This window comes from Solanum pennellii, chromosome 1 (assembly GCF_001406875.1).
Source record: "Solanum pennellii chromosome 1, SPENNV200".
NCBI lineage: Eukaryota > Viridiplantae > Streptophyta > Magnoliopsida > Solanales > Solanaceae > Solanum > Solanum pennellii.
In genome coordinates, this window is record NC_028637.1 from 90,573,501 (window position 1) to 90,598,626 (window position 25,126).

The 25,126-nt window shown below is 32.2% G+C and overlaps 5 protein-coding genes across 8 annotated transcripts; 1 reads left to right on the top strand and 4 right to left on the bottom strand.

The window, feature by feature from the left end:
- The first annotated feature begins 1,389 nt into the window (after nucleotides 1-1,389).
- On the top strand, nucleotides 1,390-3,171 carry LOC107008081. The gene is made up of 4 exons (XM_015206988.2): nucleotides 1,390-1,586; nucleotides 1,961-2,087; nucleotides 2,161-2,233; nucleotides 2,611-3,171. Exons 1-4 carry the CDS (start codon nucleotides 1,559-1,561, stop codon nucleotides 2,881-2,883), a joined length of 501 nt encoding a protein of 166 aa, XP_015062474.1. The 5' UTR covers nucleotides 1,390-1,558; the 3' UTR covers nucleotides 2,884-3,171.
- A 228-nt stretch (nucleotides 3,172-3,399) lies between these two features.
- Nucleotides 3,400-7,600, bottom strand: LOC107008082. Of its 2 annotated transcripts, XR_003576913.1 has the most exons (6): nucleotides 7,427-7,600; nucleotides 7,300-7,349; nucleotides 6,880-6,985; nucleotides 6,720-6,778; nucleotides 3,862-4,057; nucleotides 3,400-3,727 (listed from the first exon to the last, which is right to left on the bottom strand). XR_003576913.1 is itself a non-coding variant. In XM_015206989.2 (5 exons), exons 1-5 carry the CDS (start codon nucleotides 7,532-7,534, stop codon nucleotides 3,676-3,678), a joined length of 375 nt encoding a protein of 124 aa, XP_015062475.1. In that variant the 5' UTR covers nucleotides 7,535-7,596; the 3' UTR covers nucleotides 3,400-3,675. The 2 variants fall into 2 exon arrangements, 1 of the variants encoding a protein (XP_015062475.1); XM_015206989.2 differs by lacking the exon at nucleotides 3,862-4,057 and having other exon boundaries at nucleotides 7,427-7,596.
- A 6,485-nt stretch (nucleotides 7,601-14,085) lies between these two features.
- LOC107014223 (F-box/kelch-repeat protein SKIP25-like) lies at nucleotides 14,086-16,054 on the bottom strand. The gene is made up of 2 exons (XM_015214081.2): nucleotides 15,221-16,054; nucleotides 14,086-14,575 (listed from the first exon to the last, which is right to left on the bottom strand). The coding sequence occupies exons 1-2, from the start codon at nucleotides 15,986-15,988 to the stop codon at nucleotides 14,159-14,161; spliced, it is 1,185 nt and encodes a 394-aa protein (XP_015069567.1). The 5' UTR covers nucleotides 15,989-16,054; the 3' UTR covers nucleotides 14,086-14,158.
- Nucleotides 16,055-19,134: 3,080 nt separating this feature from the next.
- On the bottom strand, nucleotides 19,135-20,160 carry LOC107013929. The gene has a single exon (XM_015213809.2). It carries the CDS (start codon nucleotides 19,906-19,908, stop codon nucleotides 19,489-19,491), a length of 420 nt encoding a protein of 139 aa, XP_015069295.1. The 5' UTR covers nucleotides 19,909-20,160; the 3' UTR covers nucleotides 19,135-19,488.
- LOC107013891 (pentatricopeptide repeat-containing protein At4g02750-like) lies at nucleotides 20,037-24,346 on the bottom strand. 3 transcript variants are annotated; one of them, XM_027914778.1, is made up of 3 exons: nucleotides 22,112-24,346; nucleotides 21,864-22,001; nucleotides 20,037-21,756 (listed from the first exon to the last, which is right to left on the bottom strand). In XM_027914778.1, exon 1 carries the CDS (start codon nucleotides 24,242-24,244, stop codon nucleotides 22,223-22,225), a length of 2,022 nt encoding a protein of 673 aa, XP_027770579.1. In that variant the 5' UTR covers nucleotides 24,245-24,346; the 3' UTR covers nucleotides 20,037-21,756; nucleotides 21,864-22,001; nucleotides 22,112-22,222. The 3 variants fall into 3 exon arrangements, with proteins under 3 accessions (XP_027770579.1, XP_015069265.1, XP_027770574.1); XM_015213779.2 differs by having other exon boundaries at nucleotides 20,037-20,178; nucleotides 22,089-24,346; XM_027914773.1 differs by having other exon boundaries at nucleotides 22,089-24,346.
- Nucleotides 24,347-25,126: the final 780 nt, after the last annotated feature.

Consider the following 25,126-nt stretch of genomic DNA (forward strand, 5'->3'; position numbering starts at 1 on the left):
GGGTTGTCCTCGGGGCGCGGAGCCTCGAGGGCCTGGGGTAGGAGAGGGGGGGTTGTCCTCGGGGCGCGGAGCCTCGAGGGCCTGGGGTAGGAGAGGGGGGGTTGTCCTCGGGGCGCGGAGCCTCGAGGGCCTGGGGTAGGAGAGGGGGGGTTGTCCTCGGGGCGCGGAGCCTCGAGGGCCTGGGGTAGGAGAGGGGGGGTTGTCCTCGGGGCGCGGAGCCTCGAGGGCCTGGGGTAGGAGAGGGGGGGTTGTCCTCGGGGCGCGGAGCCTCGAGGGCCTGGGGTAGGAGAGGGGGGGTTGTCCTCGGGGCGCGGAGCCTCGAGGGCCTGGGGTAGGAGAGGGGGGGTTGTCCTCGGGGCGCGGAGCCTCGAGGGCCTGGGGTAGGAGAGGGGGGGTTGTCCTCGGGGCGCGGAGCCTCGAGGGCCTGGGGTAGGAGAGGGGGGGTTGTCCTCGGGGCGCGGAGCCTCGAGGGCCTGGGGTAGGAGAGGGGGGGTTGTCCTCGGGGCGCGGAGCCTCGAGGGCCTGGGGTAGGAGGGCGGGGGGGTATACTATTTTGTATGAAATTTACTTGGTGCACGAAGGTACATGGTTAGCACGAATTTACAACTACTCAATGCATAAAACCTAGCCTACCTAGGCGCCAAGTAGTTGCACATGGTTTTTGATTTTGTTCTCAACTTTTCCGGACTCACTACGGTAAATTTGACCAAGAATTCGCAAGTTTCCGAACAAGTTATTTTTTTTTGAGATTTTTAGGATATTTTATGACTTCTCTAGGTATTTTAGGAAGATTGGCAAAATAGGAAATCTCGTAATTACGTTATGTCTCGCTTATCCCGTTGTAGCGCGACAGGGTCCAAAATTTTCATAGCGAATTTTGTCTTTCCTAAATAACAACGGTTCGGGTTACCGTTTTCAACGACATGACGTTTTTTGAAAAGATATAATATTTAATTTTTTTATATTATAAAAGTAATAAATGAAATAACTAAATATATTCAAAAATAGCAAAAAAATAAAATTAAACGAAAGGGGTGGTAATATAGTAATTTCAACAATAAATAAGAAAACACAAAATTTACTCATAAATCGCATTCAATGAATGCGTTTATGCCCTTCATTCTTAATTTTTGAGAAGAGTTTTTCAAGTTTTGAACAACATGATATTTTTAAAAAAGATAAAATATTTACAATAAAAATAATAAATGAAATAAAAATAAATACATTTTAAAAAATAGTGAACATAATTGTAATGCAGTATAGATAAGACTGATCTTTTCTTAGTCGAAAATTGTGGTTTTGAATATTACTAAATAAGGAGAATAAGGATACAAGAGAAATCATAAATAAAAACTTTCGACGATGGAGACCTTTTCATAGTTTTAGTCCATAAAATATGGCAATTGAATAATGTATCCCAAGGCTTACGTTTGTTGTGTGTGCCACATGACAACATCACATTGGCTTCGATTTCCTCACATAACTTGCAAGACTTTGTAAGCTTCCTTCCCCATTTGCTACTATATTTTCATCCCAAGAACATAATTATCTCTAAGCCATGGGACAAATTCTTGAAAAATTTCAAGGTAATTAATTTATATCATCTTCTTATATAGTTATGCTTCTTTAAATTCACAAATCATGTAGGTTGCATCTTGTTTTGCGATCTATTCTAGCTCAAATTTGTAGTCACAATCGATCTTGGTTTCACTTGATGATATTAAGATTTATATTTTAATTTTCTGCTTGTTTGGTTACACTGGTGAGCAATTACTGTGTCCGATCGATCGATTTGTATTATCCCCAAATTCTATGTTATGTGTTTTTCCATTATTTGCTATGTCCTTCTTTACTACAGCAATACTTGAGCCAAGGTTTATATATATATATATTACTCTCTCCGGACTGTACTTGTGGAATTTCACTGCGTATGCTGTTGTTGTTGACTATTTTGTTGCAGGCAAGCAATGGAGAGAAAAACAGATGCGAAAAATAACAGATAAGGTGTTTAATCGTTTCAAAGATGAAACAGGAAAAGCTTATCTAAAGTTTGAAGACCTTTACATTGCTGTTCTACTTGTCTACAAGTAACTCACTGTTTGTTGTTTTTCAGGCTTATCCTTTGAGTTCACTATATCTAATGACTTGTGTTTGTTGCAGTGATATCAACAAGCTTTTGCCTGGTCCTCACTTTGATCCTCCTTCTAAAGAAGAAGTTAGAGCCTTGATGCAGGTACAGATTCAGACGAATTCAGTAGCTTTTGTTTAGACCCTGTATGTATTAGGGAATTCAATAAATATGTACAAGTAGTACAAACTCGCTAACTAAAACGAGCTATGAATTTGGTGGTAAGTTCTGAATATATCTGTAAACTTCAAATTTTGGCTCCGTCTTTGATAGTAATAAACCCAACAATGCATCTTGTATTTCTTCCCTGACAATCTATGTTGTTCAGACTCTTCAAAAATGTTATCAGGTGTATTAGATCCTCCAAAGTAGTGTATTTTTGAAAGATTCAACAGGGGTACGGTATTAGGGGGGATTGTTTTTTGTTTTTTTTTCTTTATCACAGTATTATTTATCTTGTTGTTGTTTTTTCCTTGGCACAGGAATGTGATATGAATCTTGATGGTGAACTAGATCATGAAGAATTTGTGAAATTTGTGAAAAGATTAACAAAGGATACCTTCATCACTGTGAGTCAGGGACTGATTATTACTTTAGCAGTAGCACCAACAGTTGCTGTGTTAACAAAGAGGACAACAGAAGGAGTTCCTGGTGTTGGAAAAGTGGTGCAGAAAATACCAAATGCTGTTTATGCCTCTCTAGTTACCCTTACAATAGTCATGTTTCAGAAAGCAGCTGAGTCTAAGGGAATTTGAAATTTGTTTTCTTACAGAAACAAGTTTCTTCTTATGTGTATAAGATAACAGACATCTGCTACACTTGCAAGTTGATCTATCAGCATCTCATCTGTTGTGATTTTTGCTTATGTAAATCCTAGTAGTCGTCTAATATGTGAGCTCATGTTTTGGTTGGGCAGTTCACAGCTTCCATATTGTGTTTTTGCACAATTGGTGATGAGTAGCTTTCTTACCACTAGGAAACATAATACCTGATAGTTCAGATAGAAAACTCACAAAAAAACGATACTTCAAGTGTGTTTTTGACCATTATCTCTTATGAATGATCAATATTGAGCCTAAGCTGGTGTAATGTTCAGTTGATCTTGACTCTACAAATAGTCAATCTTGAGCTCCCCAGAGCAAGATTATTTGCTCCAATGGCTGAAAATTTTGGTTTTTGCCACTAAAGAGTTCAAGTATGTGCATTGACATAGTAAGTTTGACTTACAACATGCACCTCTTCATCGCAAACTTGATATAGCAAGTAACATGAAAAAAGGAGTAACAACACACTATAACTGGTTGAATTGAAGTAAATTTGTACAAGTATTACCCTCATGGGGTCACGAAGCGAAAGGAGATTTATTGTTCCTAAACACCCGAAGGGAAAGAAATGGATACAAAAACCTTAAATCTCTGAAAGGAGTACATGTTGTTACAGATCAGTATAATCAATGAACATCCACACGACAAACATCATACATACAACAGAGTTGTTAATGGGAAAAGACGCAGGAATTCACAAGCCATACTGGCAGATTTGCCAATTTACCACTCGAACGAACCTTTAATATCATCCAAGCTCTGCCCAAGGGAGTGCCTGCCAAAAGAGAAGGAATAAGTAGAAACTAGAGATTCAAATTGCATCCTAAAGGGTAAACAAAGGTGAAAGGAGCTCATTTGATTTGCTTTGAAGTTAATTCAATGAGAAAAGTTGCAGAAAGTAAGACTCACCTCAATACTATTTACCATTCTGTGTATACAAACATTATCCGGTATCAGACATCATATGTTCTAGTTTCTATTTCAATAGAATATAAACATGAGGAGGGGTAGACAGTAGAAGAAGAAAGGTTTAAAGATAATTATTTTCAGCGAGTAGTTTCATCTGCTTCACTGCTTGTTGCCAGTTCAGACACGCGTTGGCACTCTGCAAAAGTTCCTGGTATTAGTACCATCCCTACAAGCCTTAAGTCTGCTAACTGACATTATTTTGAGAAAAATGTCAACCAGGCCTATAAAGACTGTTGTAGACTACTATTGTAGACTTGTAGCTTGTAATTAGGTGACAAGTAAATATCAAGGTGTAGTGAACTGATTGCAATATTTTAAAAGGGATGTAAAGATTTGGCAAGTTTTGGAAGCTGTGCATTAATTTAACTAGAATGGGATCAACTTCACATAAAAGACTTCTTGATCATAGCATCAACATTTTATAGAATGCACTTCATTTGTTTCTTTTTTGTTTACTTTCTTTTTCATTTTCTTATTCTACTATTAGGCAAGACCAGAAAACCATAATTGGCTATAACTGCAAGTAGCGTACTGCGCACACATAGAGGCTAGAGGATAAAATGAGAGAAGTTTTGAGATGGTCAGGTCGTGCTACGCTGATCTTAGATACTCCGGTCCATATGTATGAAACCAGTAGTAACTGCAGATGTCAAATTGGGAAAGGTACTTTCAAAAAATATATATATATATAGGGACAAGGTAAACCTAACATCACAAGAATAAAATATTGTAGTGAAACAAATGCAATCTCTTGGAAGTTGGAATCAATGCAGATTTAACAGAAAGTAGAGCACAACGGAAAAATAATCTACATAGGTGATATTGACTAGTAGGGATTAATTGATCAAGACTATCATGTTGTACGCTTACTTTAGGTCCAAGGTTCAGCTAGGATTCTCTTAATCTTGTTCGAGATTTGCATGCAAATACAAGATACAGAGAACTTCAAAACCTAAATTAGTAAATATTCGACGGAGACAGATCTAAATGGAGCGACATGGATAGTGAGGATTCATATAACCGGCCTCAACTAGTTTAGGATTAAGGCGTTAATAGTTGTTCAGGTTCTCACTCTAAAATTCATGATTTTTCAAACTGTCACCAAAGAATGTGGTAGTACTTGTAGGATCAATAACGGGAGACTGTCCCCTCACCCACTTTTCCCAGAAGATAAACTTGATAAACTAAAGTAATCCACTTTCTGCATAGATTATCTAGAAGAACCAGAGCATTCATAAAAAAAAAAAGAATCTGAATCCCATTCAACAAATATGTAGGAATCTCTAGTGCGATCTCCTAGGTCAAAACATTTGTTTTTTAACAAATTTATCTTCTCAAACCTGAGGAACTCATCTTACTTTGTACTTCTATATGTGTTTGTTAAGAAGTTGAAGCAGATAAATGATCAACTATAATTTGGTCATGGAAATGTCTTTTTGCTGGATCAATACAACGTGCAATTCAATTCATACTACTGTTAGCCTTTGTTTCGCCGTCAAGGTTAAGTTAATGCTCTAAATATACTAATTGTAAAGCTATTAAGTATATACAATTCAACATTCACCTTCAATTCAAGATAAAGATTGACTGTTAAAGAATATTAACTATAATGCTTATATCCTACAATCCAAGCAAGCATCAGGAACATGCTTCATGAAAACACTGATGACGACTGTCTATCATCCTCCTCAAATTTGTCCTTATCCCATTTAACCCAGCCTACCAATAGAAACCAAAAGTAACTTAACCTACTTGCCCAAAGTGACCTTTTATGCCTATCTGAAACATTATGTAACAACACTAACACAACTTGAGAATAACATTATTCTCATTTTTTTTTACACCCTAGTTTACATTGGTCCACAGAAGCACATTAGACATTCCCATCAGGAAGCCAAGTGCAAAATGGATTTAAGAAAAAAAGGTCAAGTAATATGATGGACCCCATAAACTGCAGGACTCACTAGTACCGAGGCTATGGAAAACTAAAAATCATCTTGAGTGTATATACCACCGCTAAGGAATTTATATATCTGAGTTGCGCATCATAAGCCATTTAGTTTGTCTTAGACAAAACCCATTGAAAGGCCTGAAGAAATGTCACACAGCTTTAAGCATTTTTACTCTGTTGGAAGATTCTGTTTAGTTCATTTTGTTGCTTCTATTGCTTATCAACAGAGAATCCTCCATTAGTACAACTACCAGACCTCTCAAGCTAATCCTTCATTTTGTTGATCAAAGTATGCACTTAGAACTGTTGGTCACACAAATGACAAACTATCACTATCAGAAATAATAACTGCAAACAAGAGTTGATCCTAATTTCCTAATGCCGGACAAATGAAGTTGCAGCTGAACCAAATATAAGTGAACTTGGAAAAGAAAGTACGAAATAAAAATAAGCCTCATTGCCAACTCTTAACTAGTCTCATCATACAATTTCTGCCATTTGTAGTGGCAGCAATACTCAAAAGTCAAAACTCATGGTGACCTCATAGATTTTGATATCTAAATAGAGGTCCTAGTTGTGATTATATCCTCCTCAGAAAGCATATAAAGTTACTTTTGAGTTTTTGCAGCACTGCATATTCCATTTCCATCACCAAATATGACAACCAAAAAAAGGAGATAGATGGCACAAGGTAACAACTTACATAATAGTAATGAGTTTCATGCGCAAAATATCAAGGAGTTCTACTTTCTCTAAAAACTCATAACTCTCAGACTAAATCATCAAATTAACAAAGACAATAGCAACCATATATTTCATACAATACAAAAGTTAATAGGCTTCTTACTTGTGCATGCAGTACTTGTATTCTTGACTCCTTACTGTATCTTTTTCCCCTTCCTCCAACTAATTCAAAACACACCAATACATATACTCAGCATCATGAACATAAAGATAAATATCTCAACATACCAAGAGAAACATTCAAATATAAATCTTTTTCTTACAGGATCACTTTGATAAACGCGCTCATAACAAACTGGTGACAAACATTGTAGAGCACAATTCTCCTTGTCTACTGCTGTAGCAATGCACTTCTGACCCCATAATCCACTTTTTTTTCAAAACAAAAATACACAAAAATTAGCCAGATTTATTTTTTTTACAATTCCTTCCATAAAAAGTGCAATTTTTGGGTGAATAAACAAAATTCACAAAAAAAAATAAAAATTCCAAGCCCATTAGCATTTAGCCATTACGAAAAAGCTTTGATTTGTTGGGTATTAAAACCCGGAACACAAAATTCAAAGATTTGTAGGCAACTACTCTTCCAAAGCAAAAATTGAAGAGAAAAAAAAAGAATCTTTTTCTGGGTCCAATAAAACCCAATTCGCAACATGTAACAAATATTTGTGGGTTGAAATTACCTCTCAATATCTGCATAACATTGGAGTTTCTTCTCTCTGATCTCTGCATCCTGTTTGTATTCAACAACAATCAGAAAATATCAAAATAAAAGATGAAAACAGCATTCAAAAAAAAAAAAAAACTTACAGAGATTGGACGGCGAGACTTAGCAAGTACTGTATTAGAAGAAGACAGAGAAATTAGTGAAAAAATTAGGAGTAAAATAAATTTTTGGTTATTGTCTATGGAAGCCATAGCTTAGATGAACAATTGTTAATTTCAATGATTTGGTTATAATAACAGCTTGTTCCAGTTCCACTATGAGCTTAGAAATCCAAGATTGATTATTTGTTGATAAATATTAAATTAACCCACATATTCTTCACTAATGTCATTTTTTCCCTCAAAAATAATTAGAATCCAAGTACATCCCAAAATTGTGTAACTTGCTGCGGTTGCAAATAGATAAAAAAAATTAAGGAATTTTACATAAATATCATAGTATTAAGAGCTAATTACATGGCATTCCTTATTCTTTTCCAAATGACAAAAATCTCTTAAAAATTTGATAGAATTCGGATACATTCCAAAACGTATCGATACATTGCATTTCGATTTTAAATACATCTGTCAACGTCTCGATTTCGAATACATTAATCAACGTCCTATAATACATCACGTAAGTCCTGATACATTGTGTAAAGTGGTGTATATACATCTCAAACGTCTTGATATATCGCGTCCCGATTTTGGATACATCTATCAATGTTTCGATAGATCACATCAATTTCGAATACATCACTCGATGTCCCAATACATTGCGTACGTTCCGATACAACGCGTAAAATGATATATCTTATCGGTACATCGCATAAAGTGATGTATCCGAGAATAGAAAAGAGTAAATATTTTTGTAATTTTTTCAAATGTTGAAAATTTTTAAAAATAAGATAAAATAAATTGTGTATTTAGGTAATTTTCAAAAAAAAAATGGTGCAAATGGCTTTGGTTGGCAGAATGGTGGCATGTTGTGAATACAAGCCCATTTATGATTATTCTATGGGAAAATTACTTAACTACACTCCTTTAATTATCTTAATAACCATTTATCCCTACTTATTATAAAAATTTCAAAAATTCCTTATTCCCCCCAATTAAAAAAATATGAAAGATACATAAAGATTTTCCACCATTTTTTCACCCGATTGGCAAGTTTTACTTTACTAAAACAAAATCCTATTTTCAAGCTACCCAATTCCCCATTAACAGCCCCAATTAAAATTTACCATATTAATTTTTATTCCTTTTTCATTTCCCTACGTTTTAGGTGTATAATTGTCTAATTTGAATTCCCCATTCCACACGTTTGCAGTTTAACAAAATTTGAATTCAAGTACAAATTTGCAGCCATATCTATTTGATATTTTGTAGGAGTCTCCTTCTTTCTAACCAGATTTCCTAAGTTTTTAAAGAGTAAACATTTTAGTCTCCTTCTTTCTCTTCATCGTGTGAGTTTACAAATATTATGGAAGAGTGTAAATCTGGAGAGGGTAATTCACAACACCAACTGAAGATGACATTGTTAACATAGATTAGACAGGATGAACAAGTTTTTATGTTGTTTTGTGTTGAAGACAATTATCTTTTGTGTTTTTTTAAAAGCTTATTGGTATTACAATAGTTTGTTAGTTATTAATGTTATTGTTTTAGACACAGTTGTTGCTTTATAACGTTAAGGTACAAAATTTTTATTGTTTCATTTTAAGTAATTTTGACAGTTAATTTACAAAATGAAGTATATGACACTTAAGATCTAATGTGTATGATACATTATTGTTTGAGTTTTATGTATTTTTCACTTATAAAAATGATGTATATGATACATAAGTTATAATATATACATGTACTAATATTGCAGTTATATATTTAGCAACTTGAATTATACGAATGTATATGATACATCACATACACAAACAAACTCATATAGCATTATTGTTACGTTGAAAACGCACCACTGTTGAATCTAGTTATTTATAAAATTTTATCAGTTGTATCAATACAAAGCGGATACATGCCGATTCCAGATGCATTCTTTTTTATTTCGAAATAAAGTCTCACACCCATGTCGTTTTTGATTTTCAATGGACATGAGCTTCCCTCGACAATGTATCGTATTTCAATATCCTTTGTAACAGTGTCGATCTCAAGCTCTGATAAAATCAACGTTTTCAGATTCACAAATGAAATGGAATGGCCAACAACAATACCATCAACTTTGTAACCTTCATAATTATCATCGCTTATCAAATTCCAGAATGCCGCAGCAGAATTGAGATATTCATCTTCAAACCTTTTTTTTTTATTTCTTAGTATGCAGATCAACTTTTACAAGAATAATTTTGATTTATGAAGATCATCTGATTTAAAATTTGAATTTACTAATCAGTTACACAAGCTGTATAGCAGTAATTACGTGATTTCAGTTACAAATAACAGAAATCACGGTAATTACTCCTAATTAATAGCAGCAGATGCAAAATATGATGTATCAGGACTTATGTATCCCGTGCCATTTGGATGTATCCCGCTTCCTTAAATTTTAAGGAATTTTTAGTAATTTCAATTCTAAAAGGGATAAAAGCTTATTTTGTATTTATAATATGTGGTTCCTGTAATTTATACTTATTCTATTGGGCTAAATGCTGAGAAGTACTTTGGGCCAGAAGTTAAAAGGGATGAATAACCAATGTTTCATTAGTCCATTAGTCTGTTAAAGGATTTTTTGAAACAAAAAAAATCTAAGTTGAGGACAACTGTAAATATATTACTACATCCGTCTCCGATGGACAATTAATATGAGACGGAGGGAGTATATATTACTACATCTGTCTCCGATGGACAATTAATATGAGACGGAGGGAGTATCGAGCAAGGGAAGCAGAAATTAATTGAGATACGGTTTACCCACATATTAATCGGTACATTTCAGCCCATGTTTCATGTGGATTAATATAATCTTCCGTCTACTTATTAATTTAATATTTTCATCTATTCAAATTCAGTTCAACTCGATCATTTAATCAAAAGCTTGTCCATGACAAATATATTAATTGGTGTGGACAGAAAGTCTTCCAATGTGTTCATGTGAACTAGCTAGTCCTACTTCTCTAGAACAAAAAATAAATAAAACTACTGTAGTTTGTTATTAAATCATTTTAATTGCCAAAATTTTCATGTAGATGTAGTAACTTTTACTGTCTGCATTTATGTGTACAAAGACTAATTCAAATTATTGATAAAGTTTCTAGAAAATTTAAAAAACTAATTTTTAATCATTTCAATTGTTGATGCATGTGCATGTGGCTTTAGTAACCTTTTTATTGTTTTACATTTATATTAATAATAAAATATAATAATTAATAAAAGAATAAGATAAAAAAGATGGAATTCAAAATTGGTAACTTTAACAAGGTATTACTATTAATTAATAACAATAAAATGTAAGAGTGGTTAATGAAGGAGAATAAATAATTTAAATATTATGATGGAGTAGTTGATATTAGGAAAAGTTTGCCTTAAAAAGTTTCATTAAGGAATGAGGTTTTGGCTTTTCAACTACTTTTTTGTCACATTGTCAATGCCAGTTATCTTCTTGGCATTTGTTAGATATATATTACTTCGTCTTAATTTATATAACATTTTTTTTATTTTTGGGTTTTAATAAATTTATTTTTAATCATAAAATTTTATATATTTTCTAATTATTTATATGATATTTAATTATTTATCCTGCTATTTTTTAGAGTATTATTTTTTTCAGTTTAAAGTCAAACATTTTAATCACGTAACAAAACTCTAATTATATTTAAATAGTGTAATTTTCTATCGTACGATGTTTGGCACCCTGATGGTGATCTAGCTTAATTAAGAACCCTTTCACTGTTTATGTGGTTAGATGTTAGCTAATAGGGCTCTTGTGTTAAGGAACTAATATCAGCTAGGCCCTATTATATTGGTCTAGTGATAGGAAGTAAATCAGCTTGAACCTCTATATAAATTTTGGATTTAAGATTTTTTTGTCTTTTAAGAATTTAACTTTGATACACCGACAATATAATAATTAATATATACTATTAGAAAAGATTAATTTTACGTATATGTATAATTCACAAAAATCAGGATTAGAAAATTGAAAAATTTAAGAATGTGCTTAGTACCAAGTATGAAGTTTGAATTATGAAGAGTGTATTTAAAGGCAAAGTTGTACTAGTACCCCTTGTGTGTACACTCCATTATCTAGATATTGTATATTTAAATTATATATAGATATTATTAAAATAATAATTTTTTATTTATTATATTGAATTTTATAAAACAAGTAAAAATTTATCTATTTTTCATAGCGACCATAAAACACACCCTAATATATAGTAGAAAATTATGTATGTTCATTATATATCGTTAGTTAAGTGATATCGACAAAAGCAAAAGTAATGTAGTAGTAATAGATAAGGTTTATATATGTTAGACTTTTTGTGTTGTATTATTAGATCAAAATTCAAAAAACTCACATACATGAAAACACAACACTTAGAATTCCTAATTGTGATTATGTGCTTTTATAAAGATGGTAGTTTGGTGTATATACACACATTATCATTGATTAATTCCTTAAATATTCTTTAATACGGCTCTCTAAATATAGTTGCTTTGTCATTTTTTTTTTCTAAAAAAATTGTGAATGATGACTTATTGACTTACTTTTAGGTGGTCCAATTTAGAGTCACATTTTGTAAAGTAATTATCTTCGATAGTGCACTTTTACAATTTTTTTTATATTATAATGTAATTATATATATCTTGGTGCAAATTAAATAAAGCTAACTAGAGAGCTATAGGTGACAAACTTTCTACGCATGAGGTTAAAGTTTGTTGAATGTTTTGAGTATGCTTTACCATGAAAAGAGAATAATATGTATATAATAATTGTTTCTCATGTGCTAAAAAATTATAACAAACTCCACCTTTTTCTTATTCAAAATATTTTGTACTGTTCTAACTAAAACTTTTGTGTGTATATATATTCTATTCAATATTCATATCTTTTGGAAATAGAGATATATATATTTAGAATTTGAAATTTATGAGTTTAATATTTAAGATTTGTATTATTGAATTTATTGTGAATTTATATTTATTTTAATAAATTTTTACACATAAATTTATACATCATGTCAAAAGTATCCAGTCATCATTGCGTGGATATTTAGCTTTTCTCTTAAGTAAAGTGTTTGATATTTTGATGTCGACTTATCGGAATTGAAGAAGGTCCCTAAGGGTTTAGTTATTTGCCGATTCAAACAGTACATGAATTGAGTTCATAACATCATGAGATAGTTTAATCTTTATCTACCGCTTGATATTAAAGCGAAAACAGAAATAAAAATCCTAAAAGAAAATTCTTACCATATGTGTTTTAATTTGATACGTGCAGGAAACACTCGAAAGTTTGTTTCTTTTTGAATGAAATCCACCCCAAAAAGGAAGAAAAAGAACACTTATGAAAGTTATCTTTTTGGTATAGCTAGACATACATTGTTAAATTTGAAACAAATTGATATGATTAATTTATATTTACGTTAAGTTTCTTATTAAAGTTTAAGGTCTATGATTTAAACGTCGAAAGATATTATCCATTTTCTCAGCAATTCTGGTCTATTAGCTCATTTGTTCACCTAAGTGGAAGTGTTACTAAAAACCAAAGATTTTTCAATTTGCAAATCAATGAAAATTAATATTAGTAAAGCATAATTTTTTCACTCAGTTTTCATAAGATCTGTTCACTGAGAAAATGTATGACAAAAAAAAATTTCAATAAAATAATTGCAAACTTTTTAATTTTTTCAAATAAAATATTTCTAATTTTTCTTTTTTTATGATTCAATCAAAATATACATAAAAATAATTGCGGAACATTAATTTCCAATAGGCAAGATAGTGACCTTTTTAATAGTGTACAACATATCCTATGTGCCCAAAGTAAAAGGATACCAGTAAAGTGGGAGGCGTTTGAGGCAATTTTTCAATAGTTGTAGATTCAAAAAGTAATTTGTTTTTATTATAAAAAAATTACTTAAATACATAATTTTTTGATCATATTTTCTAAAACTTTCTACTTTTTTCGTTTAAAAAAGAATGACCCTATTTCCTTTTTAGTCCGTTTCAAAAGAATGATCCCTTTCTTTTTTTGGCAACACTTTAACCTTAACTTTTCACGTGACATATTTAAGACTACAAGATTGAAGGGCATTTTGGTACATTTGACATAACTTTAATTTAGAACCACAAGATTAAAAGTCTTCTTTCTTTTCTTAAACTCCGTTCCAAGTCAAACTAGGTCATTCTTTTTTAAACGAAGAAAGTATTATTTAAAAAGATTACAACATCCCTATTCACTCGTATTCTCGATTACCCGATGTATTGAGAATTTGAGTAATATATCTGAAACTGAGACATGATGTATCGAGACATTGAGAGATAAATCTGAAACTGGAATGTGATATATCAGAACGTTTGAGGATGTATTTGATTTCCACTAAATTTAAGAAATTTTTATAATTTAAAAAAAAATAAAGATAAAATATAATTAGCTCTTAATATTATGAGATTTGTTTAAAATTTCTTAAAATAAATGATAAGTAACATGAGGTATAGCACGTTAAAGTACTTTGATAAAATACTCGCACCATCACATGTTACCTTAGCTTTCATTTGCACAAATTATCAAATAATTTTGGAAATCAAAGAAAAACTAAATAAATCAAAACTTGTTTCTTCCTTAATTTGATCAATCAACAATATTATTTGCACATATCAATCTTAAACACTAATTCTTGGCAATATATGTAAAGCAATTGCCTCTAACTCAGGTGGAGTACTCACAACTCGAATTACATTAACTGGTGTTACTGAAACATCTATCACAACTATCAATCGATCACGTCCACAAATAACACAAACTCGTCCTCTTCCAACAGTAATTTGCTCAGCTCCTTTCAAATCATCACAAGATTCAATTAACTCTTCCCATTGATCAGTTTCTGGTACATATTTGCTTAATGACCCCTTTGTCTCATCTACTACGTACATTTCACTTTCATCATTTATTGTTGTTGTTGTTGTTGCTGATGATGGTCCAATCCATCCTTCTAGCATTCCCTTTGGCATCTCTTTCCACTCATCTTTTGTTACATCGTAAATCGTGCCTTGTTTTACTGCACGTCCCTTGATATTTACCTGTTGAAAATATAATTTTTAAACAAATAAAAAGTTATTACAGCTTCGATAGTTTAAATTTATAGGATTCAATATGATATCAAAGCCAATGGCATCAGAGACTTAAGAAGTGTCAGTTGAATATACCTATCAATCGCTCAAATTATTGTACAACATATATGTAGTTAAATGTTACTTTATCCTTTTCAATTCATGCATCTTAAGTTGACTTTGAACTTTAAAAATATAATGAAGACTTATAAATTTTGTGATTTTAAAGTAAAAATTATATAATATATTTATCAAAATACCCTTTGAATCATGTGATATCAAACATGTCATAAGATTGGATATTGAAATTAAAAAGTTACTATTGAGTAATAGAAAGTTATTTTTTTTCTCCAGAAAGGCTTGAAAGAAAAATCGGACGACAAAAAAAGAAATGGAGAAAGTATATATATACATATATATGTATATATGTAAAATAAATCTTGAATATCTTTAGCGAAACTTCTTATTACTCGACAATCAATCAAATCATTTAATAAGTGACAACAAAATTGTGTAATAATCGCATAAAGGCAAAACATAAAGAATTTCTTATGTGCTTAATTTAATTAAAAAAAGTTTTAGCTTTGTTTTTAGATGAGATGATCGAACATTTACCATGCATAATTTGCCTCTATATCCAATAGCATCAACAAATTCCCTACAAAATCTTCCATCTTTTAACCCTTTCAATTTCTCCCACTTCCATTGATCAACCTTCTCTTTCACATCCCATTTCTCTAAAGACCTTGCTACATCACCATGATAAGCTGAGCCCATACCACTTGCTACATACACATTTCCATTTACAGAGCTCGAACCACACCATCTCCGCGGCGTGGACAAATTGGGCCCAAAAAACCATTTATTACACGAAGGATCGAAGCCCAACGGACGTTCAAGTGCCGGAAGAAATTTATGAGTCGTTGCAGCAATAAGAATCATTCGTTCTGCAACAGTTAACGATTGAATCGAAAGACTCCTTGATATAAAAGATGGATGATGCCGTAGTATATGAATTGGTGGATCTGATGTAGGCGGATTTGGTAACCGAGTCCACTTTGATGAAATTGGATCTAAACAGAAAAACTCCAAATTACTAGTAGTGATAGTACTAGTACTGTTGTTTTTGTTGTATGCTGTTGAAGTAGCAGTACTGCTACTTCGAGAGCATACGACATAAAGACAGTAAAACAGAGGAAAAGATGAGGTGTAAATGTGGCGTCGCCATGATTTGCAAACGCGGTAAAGAAGTGAAGGGTGAAGATTGGAAAGACAAAGATGAGCTAAATGATTTGGCAAGCCCGGAATCAATATTTGTTGTTCTTCATTTTCTTCATCATGATTTTCAATTTCGACGCACTTTAAAGCGTCGTCGTCTTCCATGAGAATGTAATTAGATTGATTTTTTTGAAATTGGTGCTCATTTCTAAGTTCATAATATATAGGCTTTTAGTGGACCTAGACAATGGAATATATATGTCCCAATTTACACGGCACATACTTCAAATTTCTAGAGGTAGTCAAGTTTTATATTTTTAAAACGGAAAAAGGGTCAAAATATTTTTAAACTATTTGAAATAAATCATATTTATTCTTAAACTATATTTCGGCTCAAAATTATCTTTCTCTTCAAATTATTAGGTTAAAAGTGTCCTTTTTATTAACGGAAGTTGTTATAACATGTGGATCATGCCACATTGCACGCCAATAAGGTTTCACTACCACATAGACTAAACGAAAAAGGATAAAAAAAATCTCTTAAACTATATTTCGGCTCAAAACTATCCTTTCCGTCAAACTAGTGGTCAAAAGTACCCTTCTTATTAACGGAAGTTATTAAGGATAAATATGAGTTATTTCGGAAATATTTTGCGTTATTGGTTACTGTAATTATAGAAAATTATTTGATATATATATATATATATAAATTTTAAAAAAAGACACTTAAAACTTCTATACAAGTTAAATTTACGATTAAAGTTTTTAAATTTAAAAGTCAATTTGATACACTAAAGTTTTTACCGTGAACGGGAAATCTAGAGAAAGATAGGACCACAAAAGATCGAGGAAGCAAATATTAGGGCATTTGAACATGTGGTCTCTCCGTAAATAATAAACTTGATATAATATTATTTGCTAACATCTATTCTACAATAACACTAAATAGTGTATAGTTGGTTGAAGGTTAAGTTATTTACCTAGAGGACAAATCAATTTCCTCTAAATATTTTTTAAGCGCTGCACTCATGCGTTGAAATTTAAAATTCGTTAATGTAAAGATATAGTATACACAATTTTATCTTGTATTTTTATAATACACTATTTTTATAATTTGACAAATCACGTTAATTTTTTTATTAAAAATTTAGAAGTTTTGAATCTAAATATATATATTAATCGTAGCTGGATAACAGTTGAAGTCATAATTGAAGTAGTAGAGTTAAATAGGCGGTTGGAGTTTGTCCATACTAATAATTAATGCAGCAACTTTATGTATTTATTGCTTACAAATTGAAATGGAAAAATATCTAAAAGAGAAAGGCCCAAAGGATGATGCACAAAGATCATTTATTTTCCCTACATAATATTGTCAAAAATCTTCTTTTTGAGAAAACGATTTTCGAATGTCATTTAACTTATGTTATTTTAAATTGTTTCAATAAGTTTATTCACTTTTTGAAATAATTCAAATATATGTATTTGAAATTGAAAATTCGCTTTAAAAATAATAATTAAACTTTAGTTATATATGTATGAAGTTATTTTATCAATACTTTTATCTTTTGATTTTTCATAATGCAACGGTCAAATCTATTTCAAGTAAATTCAAATTTATAACTAAGTTTCAAATATCATAAAGAAAAAATTTCAATCATCAATTTGTTAAAACACCAACAGTTTTTACTCTATTTAACATTCTTTCTAAAAAAAAATCATAGTCATTCATACACGACTAAATACATATTTCAAATGACTAATTATGCGCGTTTGAAATTCTTTTGTCGTACTTCTAATTTCATAACATTTAATTTTACTCCACTTGAGTCAAATTTCCTATATAATATATACAGTGGTCAAAATATTTTAAAATGTTAGAAAATACAATTTATTATAATTTGTGAAATAACTTTTATAATGAAAATCGTAAAATAAGTTGCACAAGTAACACTATTATTCTATATTGATTATCTCCCTCATCAATTATCCATCTACCCAATTTATTCCCACTTCCGCTCCCAACATCTTATCTCCACCCTAATAATGGTTATTTAATTTAAATTATATACAAATACTTTTTTAATAATATTTTGTATAATTACTTATATAATTTAACATTAGAAAATAAGTAACGAAACAATTTATATTATTTTTATCAAAATGGTATGTCATGCATCCCCTATCATAGTTCATTAGTATGTAGATTATAAAAGCTAAAACCACCATAAATTATTTTTTTAAAGAAAAATAGCTAATTAGGGTAGAAGTAATAAATTTCACAGTACTGAGCTTGGTTATTTTTTATTTAATTTGAAAGGTTGTGATGGTGCATCACTCTAAGTTGCTCGGATTCTCTAAAAATATTATTGCATCGTGTCAAATCCTTCAAAAATACATTACTTTTAGAAAATTCAACACGTACCTATTGATATTTTTCAAGAGTCTGAGCAACATATCACTAATATTAATTGCAGACAAAATGCTTCCATGTGGGTGGTCACAATTCCCCCATAGGCTTTCTTAAGTCCACTTCTAATTTCCGTCGTAGAAAAGGCACAGCCATATCTTAAGCAATTAGGGTGTGTCTAAGTTTCTCTGTATGCATGACATCGAAACAATTTTCACGTATTTAACTCATAAAAGAAATCAGGTCCCAACATGAGGGTCGCATTGAGGGCGGAGCTACAGTATATCAAGGGATAATAAGGTTAAGACGAATTAAATATTCTTTATCAAAAAATTTATACGATGAAAAAGGTAAAATACTAATCCATATGATTATTTATTGAGTTTTGGTTACTCTTATGAATGCCAACCTAGTTGTATTTTACTCCTCATGCAAGCAAATGAAGGAAGGATAAATACTTCGAGTAAGAGGGTGTCCTCATGAATAATAAAAATTTCATGAAAATAAATAACCTTTTTTTTTTTTTTTAATTTTATTGTGTTTAGTATGTAAGTTAAAAAAATTACTCTATCATAAATAAAAATATGTATATGTAATCTAAACAAATACTACGGGAGGCGACTGCAGTGGGGATGAAGAGGACACAATCAACGCGGAGTACCACTTGTGAAACCTGTTTTCCATACTTCCATTAGAAAAATCATTTTCATCATTTTAAACATATTTTCTTAGAAAAAATATTTTTCAAAATTTTTGACGTTTTTCTCAATACTACTGCCCTTCCTCCCAAACTTAGCAAATTATTCAAAAGATTATGCAACTACTGCCTTGCTACAAAATTTCTAATTCTTCATACTAATTAACCACAGACTAACCAGACAAGGAATCTGAGATAAGAAGAAGGTAAATAAATATGAGTATATACTATATGTTAAATTTATCTCATTATGTATTTAGTTGAAATTGAAGTTTCAACAAAAACTGAGACAAGTTAGGGCAGGAAACAAGGGAGGAAATATAATAGGAAATAAGAGAGAACAGCTGCCTAGGAAACAAGAAGAGCAATTTTTGGTTTGTTCAATTTTTGTAAATACCAAGACAAAGTTAAATATCATTTTCTGCTATTTCTACTTACATTCACCATTTGCGCGCAATCTTCGCCATCCTTAACAGCTCCTGAATGATGACATGATCCTTCGATTATATATTTATTAATATATCTTTCATGCTTTAGCTCATGCATAATGTCGATTCATATTCATACAGCTAAAGGCATCTCAATTTCCTTTGCGGAGTTGGTAGATGATGAATCTCCTCCATATTGTTTACCATCATTGATGTTATTGCTATTAGAAGTAGCAGAGTTTGCCTTGGAATCAGTCCTGGCAACACCAGGTTTCCCCATTGTGGCAGCCCTTGAGGTCCGCCTTGAAATCTGGCGGTTGTCATCAATGCTGCTGTTGCCAAAACAGCAGTGTTTCAAACAGGTGTAAATGTAAGTCAGGAGCCAAAATATGTAAGGAGAACCAACCAAGATCAATCCTGCAGGAGCAAACCACGGCTGAGAGTAATCAGGCACGAAAAGGTAGAGAACAAGGAGGACACCACCAGTTAATAAACAAAGACAGAACAAGGAAGAGATCAGAGGAACCCTCAAATCCCCCACCCTCTCCTCCATTGTCCTTCAAATTTTCTCCTTTTATATCTCTACAAAAGGATCAATCCGTCTTTCTTCCTTTTACCGTTGTTTCTTTTCTTCTCTACTTTCTTTTCCTTTCCCTTACTCTAATATGTTCTCTACTTTTCTTTCATTGTCGTCATTTTTCTCTCATTCAGATTCTTCCTCCTCCACCTCCTCCTCCTTCTCTAATGGAGATCATGCAATCAAGATCTCTCTTTTTTCTTTTCTTTTTTCTTTTCCTTTACTTTTTTTGGTTAACCTGTTTTCCTGGAGATGCAAACGAGAAACAATAGGATGGACAATTTCAGGAAAGAAGAAATGCGTTTAAAGCGGAAGGTTGTTTATGAAAAATAAAATGGTAATGCTGATCAATTTGTTTTAACCAAATTAATACAAAATACAGAAAATATAACAACTAATAGTACAAAATATAGAAAAGTGTCATTCTTTATTGAACGGATTAAAAAGGAAGGTGTGTCATATAAATTTGGACAAACAACGTATAAAATCTTCAAAATCAAACCAAGATAAAATAGCATAAATGCTGGTTAAAATAATATTCTATTTAATAATTCTTTCTTTGAAGAAATGTTTAAGGGAAAAAATCATTTTTTGTTCCTCTCCTTTTGCCTTTAAATCAAATTCTCCCTCCAATTTTAAACCATAGAAATTTTCTCCCCTATCCCAAGCAATGTTTGTTTTGCACTTAGATTTTCAATCCTCACTATATGTAATTTGTTTATTATATTACTTAAATTCCTTATTTCAACTCAAGTGCTTTGTCTATAATTCATATGATGACATATTTTATTCAAAATTATGAATTTTAAATGTATAACGTTCTAAATAAAATGATTTTAAGGGCACCAAATTGACTGGTGATTTTACAAATCCATGTTTATATTTTGTTCTATATTATTGACCTCTATCTTATGTGCATGTTTTTAATATTGTGATACTTCTTTTCATTTCTTTTTCTATCTAAGTTGTTTGATTTACCTATATAATAGGTCAATCTTTATTTATGGAATAAAACAAGGTAAATAAATGGTAATCATACATATTTTAGAGTTTGCTTCATCAAACAAATAGTTTATACAACACCATATATTAATAGTTATTCCAAATATTTGCAGACATAACATTTAGTTATTAGTCTACTAGAATTTTATATATATTAGTTTCTAAATAAAGATAAATTACACATATTCTTGAGTTGAATAAACAAACTATTTTAATTGTTCACTGTTCAGGTCTGGAGATAATATTTAATAATCAAAGATGTCTTCACATTCAAACATCTTAATCTTAAGCAAAACAATCGGGTCTTGATGAAGTTAAATGGAACGACATTGTTCCATCTTAAATAATTAAGCAATTTGATGTTCCAACATCGGTGATGTATCATCAGATGACGCGCTTTTTCTGTCACATCATCACTCAAGGGGTTAACTGATTCTCTTCAAACAAGATCAGAGAGGTAAAGGGTTGCCAGCAAAGTTTAGGTGTATAAGAAATTTTTTGGGACAAGGAGGAAAATAAGAATTTTCCCTACTCACACATGTATACGTGTCTGTATAAACATATGCTCTCAGTATGTGTACATGTGTATGTATTAAGATTCTATATGTGAATATGTGAACATATTGTGTGTGTGTGGGCGCGCATCAATATACACACACATACATATAAATATGCATATATTTTCTGTATTTATTTATGCTTAATTTACTAAGTTCATATGTCAAAAGATATGTATGTATCCTATCCTACATCTCCTACCTTGTATGTGAAAACTTACTAGTATCCAGTTCAAAGTTCCTCTAACATTGGGAAATTTATCGTCTGCAAGAGCTTAAATCAATTTTCAATTCAGTCAAGCAGAACTATATCCAAGATCCTCAACTAGCTCACGTAAATAAAATGCAAAACTGCTTAAATTTTGAACTCACCTTCCAAAACGCGGAGCTATCACCAATAATTGCACCCTAAGTGTGTCTATCACAGGTGTACTTTCATCAAGCATTAGGTTGCAGGTCTTCATAGAAGCACATACTGGGCTAGCATCTATCAGAGATATCAAGCAACATCTGCCAAAGAAACTGGACCTGTAAGTCGATGCATTCCACAAATTCACACTCGTAGATCTTCAATTTAGAGATGTTTGGAAAGCCTACCTTTCGATGAGACTTCACAATACCTTGAATGGTTTTTTAGTGAGTAAGTTTCCAATCCCAGAGGGATTCACCAAGAGGAAACCAGAAATTCTACTCTGGAACTTTTATAGACTGGAATGAAGGGAAAAAACATGTTAGCGAACATTAATTTCTTCTGAAGAACCGAATTTTGAATAACATCCCCGATAAACTAATGTGCCACTATCTTCAATCAATGCCGAAAGACTTCCCAATGCTTTGTATATGTCCATTTCTCTAGGATTGCATCTGTCATTTGAAACAAACTGAGAAATACAACCATTTATCTCAATCCAGCTACACGCCAATTCTTTCTTCAAATCATACTTTTTAAGTAGTGTTCTCACTCGAGCTGCATCTTTCCACATTCCTCTTGCAGAATACATATTTGATAGAAGTACACATATTCCTGTATTAGAAGGCTGAAGGCTTAGAAGTTTCTGTTCCACAAGATCACTTAAATCAAAATTCTCATGGACTCTACAACAACTAAGTAATGTCTCCTGAGCATGAGCAGGGGGATCAAGAGGAATTTGCTTGATAAGTTCGAAGGCTTCAGCTAGCATCCCTGATCTTCCAAGGAGATCAACCATGCAGTTATAGTGCTCAGCCTTTGGAGTTATACTCCACCTTTTCTCCATTGATACAAAGTAGCTCCAACCCTCGTCCACTAATCCAGAATGAGCACAAGCAGTTAGGACACCAAGAAAAGTTACATGGTCTGGTTCATATCCAGCTTGGATCATAGAAGGAAAAAGATCGAGGGCTTCTTTAGCCGAACCATGACATGCTTGTGCTACAATCATGGCATTCCATGATATTGTGTCTCGTTTTTTCATACTTCTGAAAAGTGAGGAAGCTTCATATATAAATCCACACCTAGAGTACATGGATATGAATGCACTCATAACCATCGTATCATTTTCAAAACCACTCTTAGTTACACTGGCATGCAAAGCTCTTCCCCATCCATACAAAGCAAGAACTCCACATAACGAGACCACACTGGAAAATGTGGTCTGATCTGGCTTGTAATTGTTTTGCAACATCCGGATATATAAAGCCAAAGCTTCCTCATTTTGATATCCTGAAATGATAGTGTTCCATGAGGTTTCATCTTTTTTAGGCATCTGCTCAAACAACTCTCGAGCACTAGTTATATCGTCTTGTTGAATGAAACCGCACAACATCGAATTCCATGATACTGTGTTCCTCCATGGCATCGTATGAAACAGGTGTAGAGCATCTTGCAGTCTTCCATGTTGCAGATAACCACTTAGCATTGAATTCCATGCAATATTATCCTTTTGAGGCATTGCAGCAAAAAGTTTTCCAGCCTCCCCCACGTTATTATTTTCACAATACCCTTTAATCATTGCTGTCCAAGCCACGACATCCTTGTCAGGCATGTCCTCAAACAACCTTCTCGCTTTCTCCACCTCCCTGGCTCTTAAGAAACACATGATCATACTAGTCCAAGATGCCACATCACGCCTAGCCATTCTCATAAATAACTTATACGAATCCTCAGTCCGCCCCATCACACCATAACCTGCTAACATAGCATTACAAAGTGGCACACTTTTCACTTGTGCTTCACTAAACAACCTCTCAGCTTCACTCACATCCCCATACTTGAAGTATCCTTCAATCATAATCCCAAACGATACATCATTCTTAATCCGCATTGCATCAAACAACGCTCTACCTTCCTCTATTCTCCCATTGCTCACGTACCCCGAGATCATTGAATTCCAGCAAACCACATTCTTATCATCCATTCCATCAAACATCCGCCGTGCCACTTGTAAATTCCCATTCTTTGCATACCCACTTAACAAGGCTGTCCAAGAAACAACATTTCTACTCGGCATCGTGTCAAACACTTGTTGAGCATCACACATCATCCCATTTCTTACATACCCAGAAATCATACAGTTCCAAGTTACTACATTCCTCTGAGGCATTTCATCAAACAACTTGCGTGCCCCCTCAACATCACCTTTCTTGAAAGAAGCAGTAATTTTTGAGTTCCAATTGTACAAAGAGTTTGCAATTGAACCCACATATCGAATCAAAAAACAAGAATTTCTGTTCCTAAAGCAAATATGTGAAGCCCATTTGAGCAGTATATACATAATATACTCTACTACTTAATTAGTTAAAGATTTGATTTCAAAGCGGGAAAAGAAAAAAGAAAAGAGTAATAAACATCCTGCGCGTATTACTAGTTTTTAATTTTCAATTAACATTAAAATAATAATATTATTTGTATCTCGCGTGGAAATTTAATATTATGGAATTTATATAATAATATTCAAAATCTATCGATCGTTAAAACTAAAACATTATATTACCTTACATATAAAATTACATAGTAACAAATATTAATTATTTTATAATTTATCAATTTACTTCAAGGAAGCGCAAAGTGTTACTATTTGACATTTTTTATGATCAAATGAACAATAACATGATATATTAATTTTTTTAATAAATAAATAATCGTTGTTGAAGGAATAAATAAATTTAAAAGGTTGAAAAAAAGTAAATAACTATTTTAATTTTAATCTGTAGAAAGTCCAGCCCTAGTCTTTGCTTTACATATGTCATTTTAAAGTTCCCATCAAAATTATCATACGAAATTATTAAAATGAAAAATTAAAGAAAAAATGTATCATATTGGACAATTTTTCAAATTATCATATTAACTTGTTTGGAAGCTTTTTTAAAAATCAGCAAATTAGCGTGATTGAGTTCAATTTGATACTACACTTTTATTCTAATTTCAGTGTCAAGAAACACATCTATTACTTTAAGAAAATTATTTACAATTTACAGTAAACTTGAGAATCTATCAATACTTCATATTTAATATGAGCAATTAATTTATTTTCTAGTCATCTGTCTTTAAAATTAAATAGGCTTGAATCTAGTCATATTCCTCTATATGTCATCTGGTACAACATCTTTGAAGTCCTGTCAAATGCTTATTAATTTAATTAATTCTTGTTTTTTTT

Bases quoted from the DNA above. Each gene is read 5' to 3' on its own strand.
- LOC107013929 (XM_015213809.2), bottom strand. From the start codon at position 19,908: ATGGAGGAGAGGGTGGGGGATTTGAGGGTTCCTCTGATCTCTTCCTTG.
- LOC107008081 (XM_015206988.2), top strand. From the start codon at position 1,559: ATGGGACAAATTCTTGAAAAATTTCAAG. The intron at 1,587-1,960 runs GTAATTAATTTA...ATTTTGTTGCAG, and splicing joins AATTCTTGAAAAATTTCAAG to GCAAGCAATGGAGAGAAAAA. The intron at 2,234-2,610 runs GTACAGATTCAG...TCCTTGGCACAG, and splicing joins AAGTTAGAGCCTTGATGCAG to GAATGTGATATGAATCTTGA.
- LOC107013891 (XM_027914778.1), bottom strand. From the start codon at position 24,244: ATGTATATACTGCTCAAATGGGCTTCACATATTTGCTTTAGGAACAGA.
- LOC107008082 (XM_015206989.2), bottom strand. From the start codon at position 7,534: ATGGCTTCCATAGACAATAACCAAAAATTTATTTTACTCCTAATTTTT. The intron at 7,350-7,426 runs GTAAGTTTTTTT...GAATACAAACAG, and splicing joins AGTCTCGCCGTCCAATCTCT to GATGCAGAGATCAGAGAGAA. The intron at 6,779-6,879 runs GTAAGAAAAAGA...GTTTTGAATTAG, and splicing joins GCGTTTATCAAAGTGATCCT to TTGGAGGAAGGGGAAAAAGA.
- LOC107014223 (XM_015214081.2), bottom strand. From the start codon at position 15,988: ATGGAAGACGACGACGCTTTAAAGTGCGTCGAAATTGAAAATCATGAT. The intron at 14,576-15,220 runs GTAAATGTTCGA...TATTTTCAACAG, and splicing joins ATAGAGGCAAATTATGCATG to GTAAATATCAAGGGACGTGC.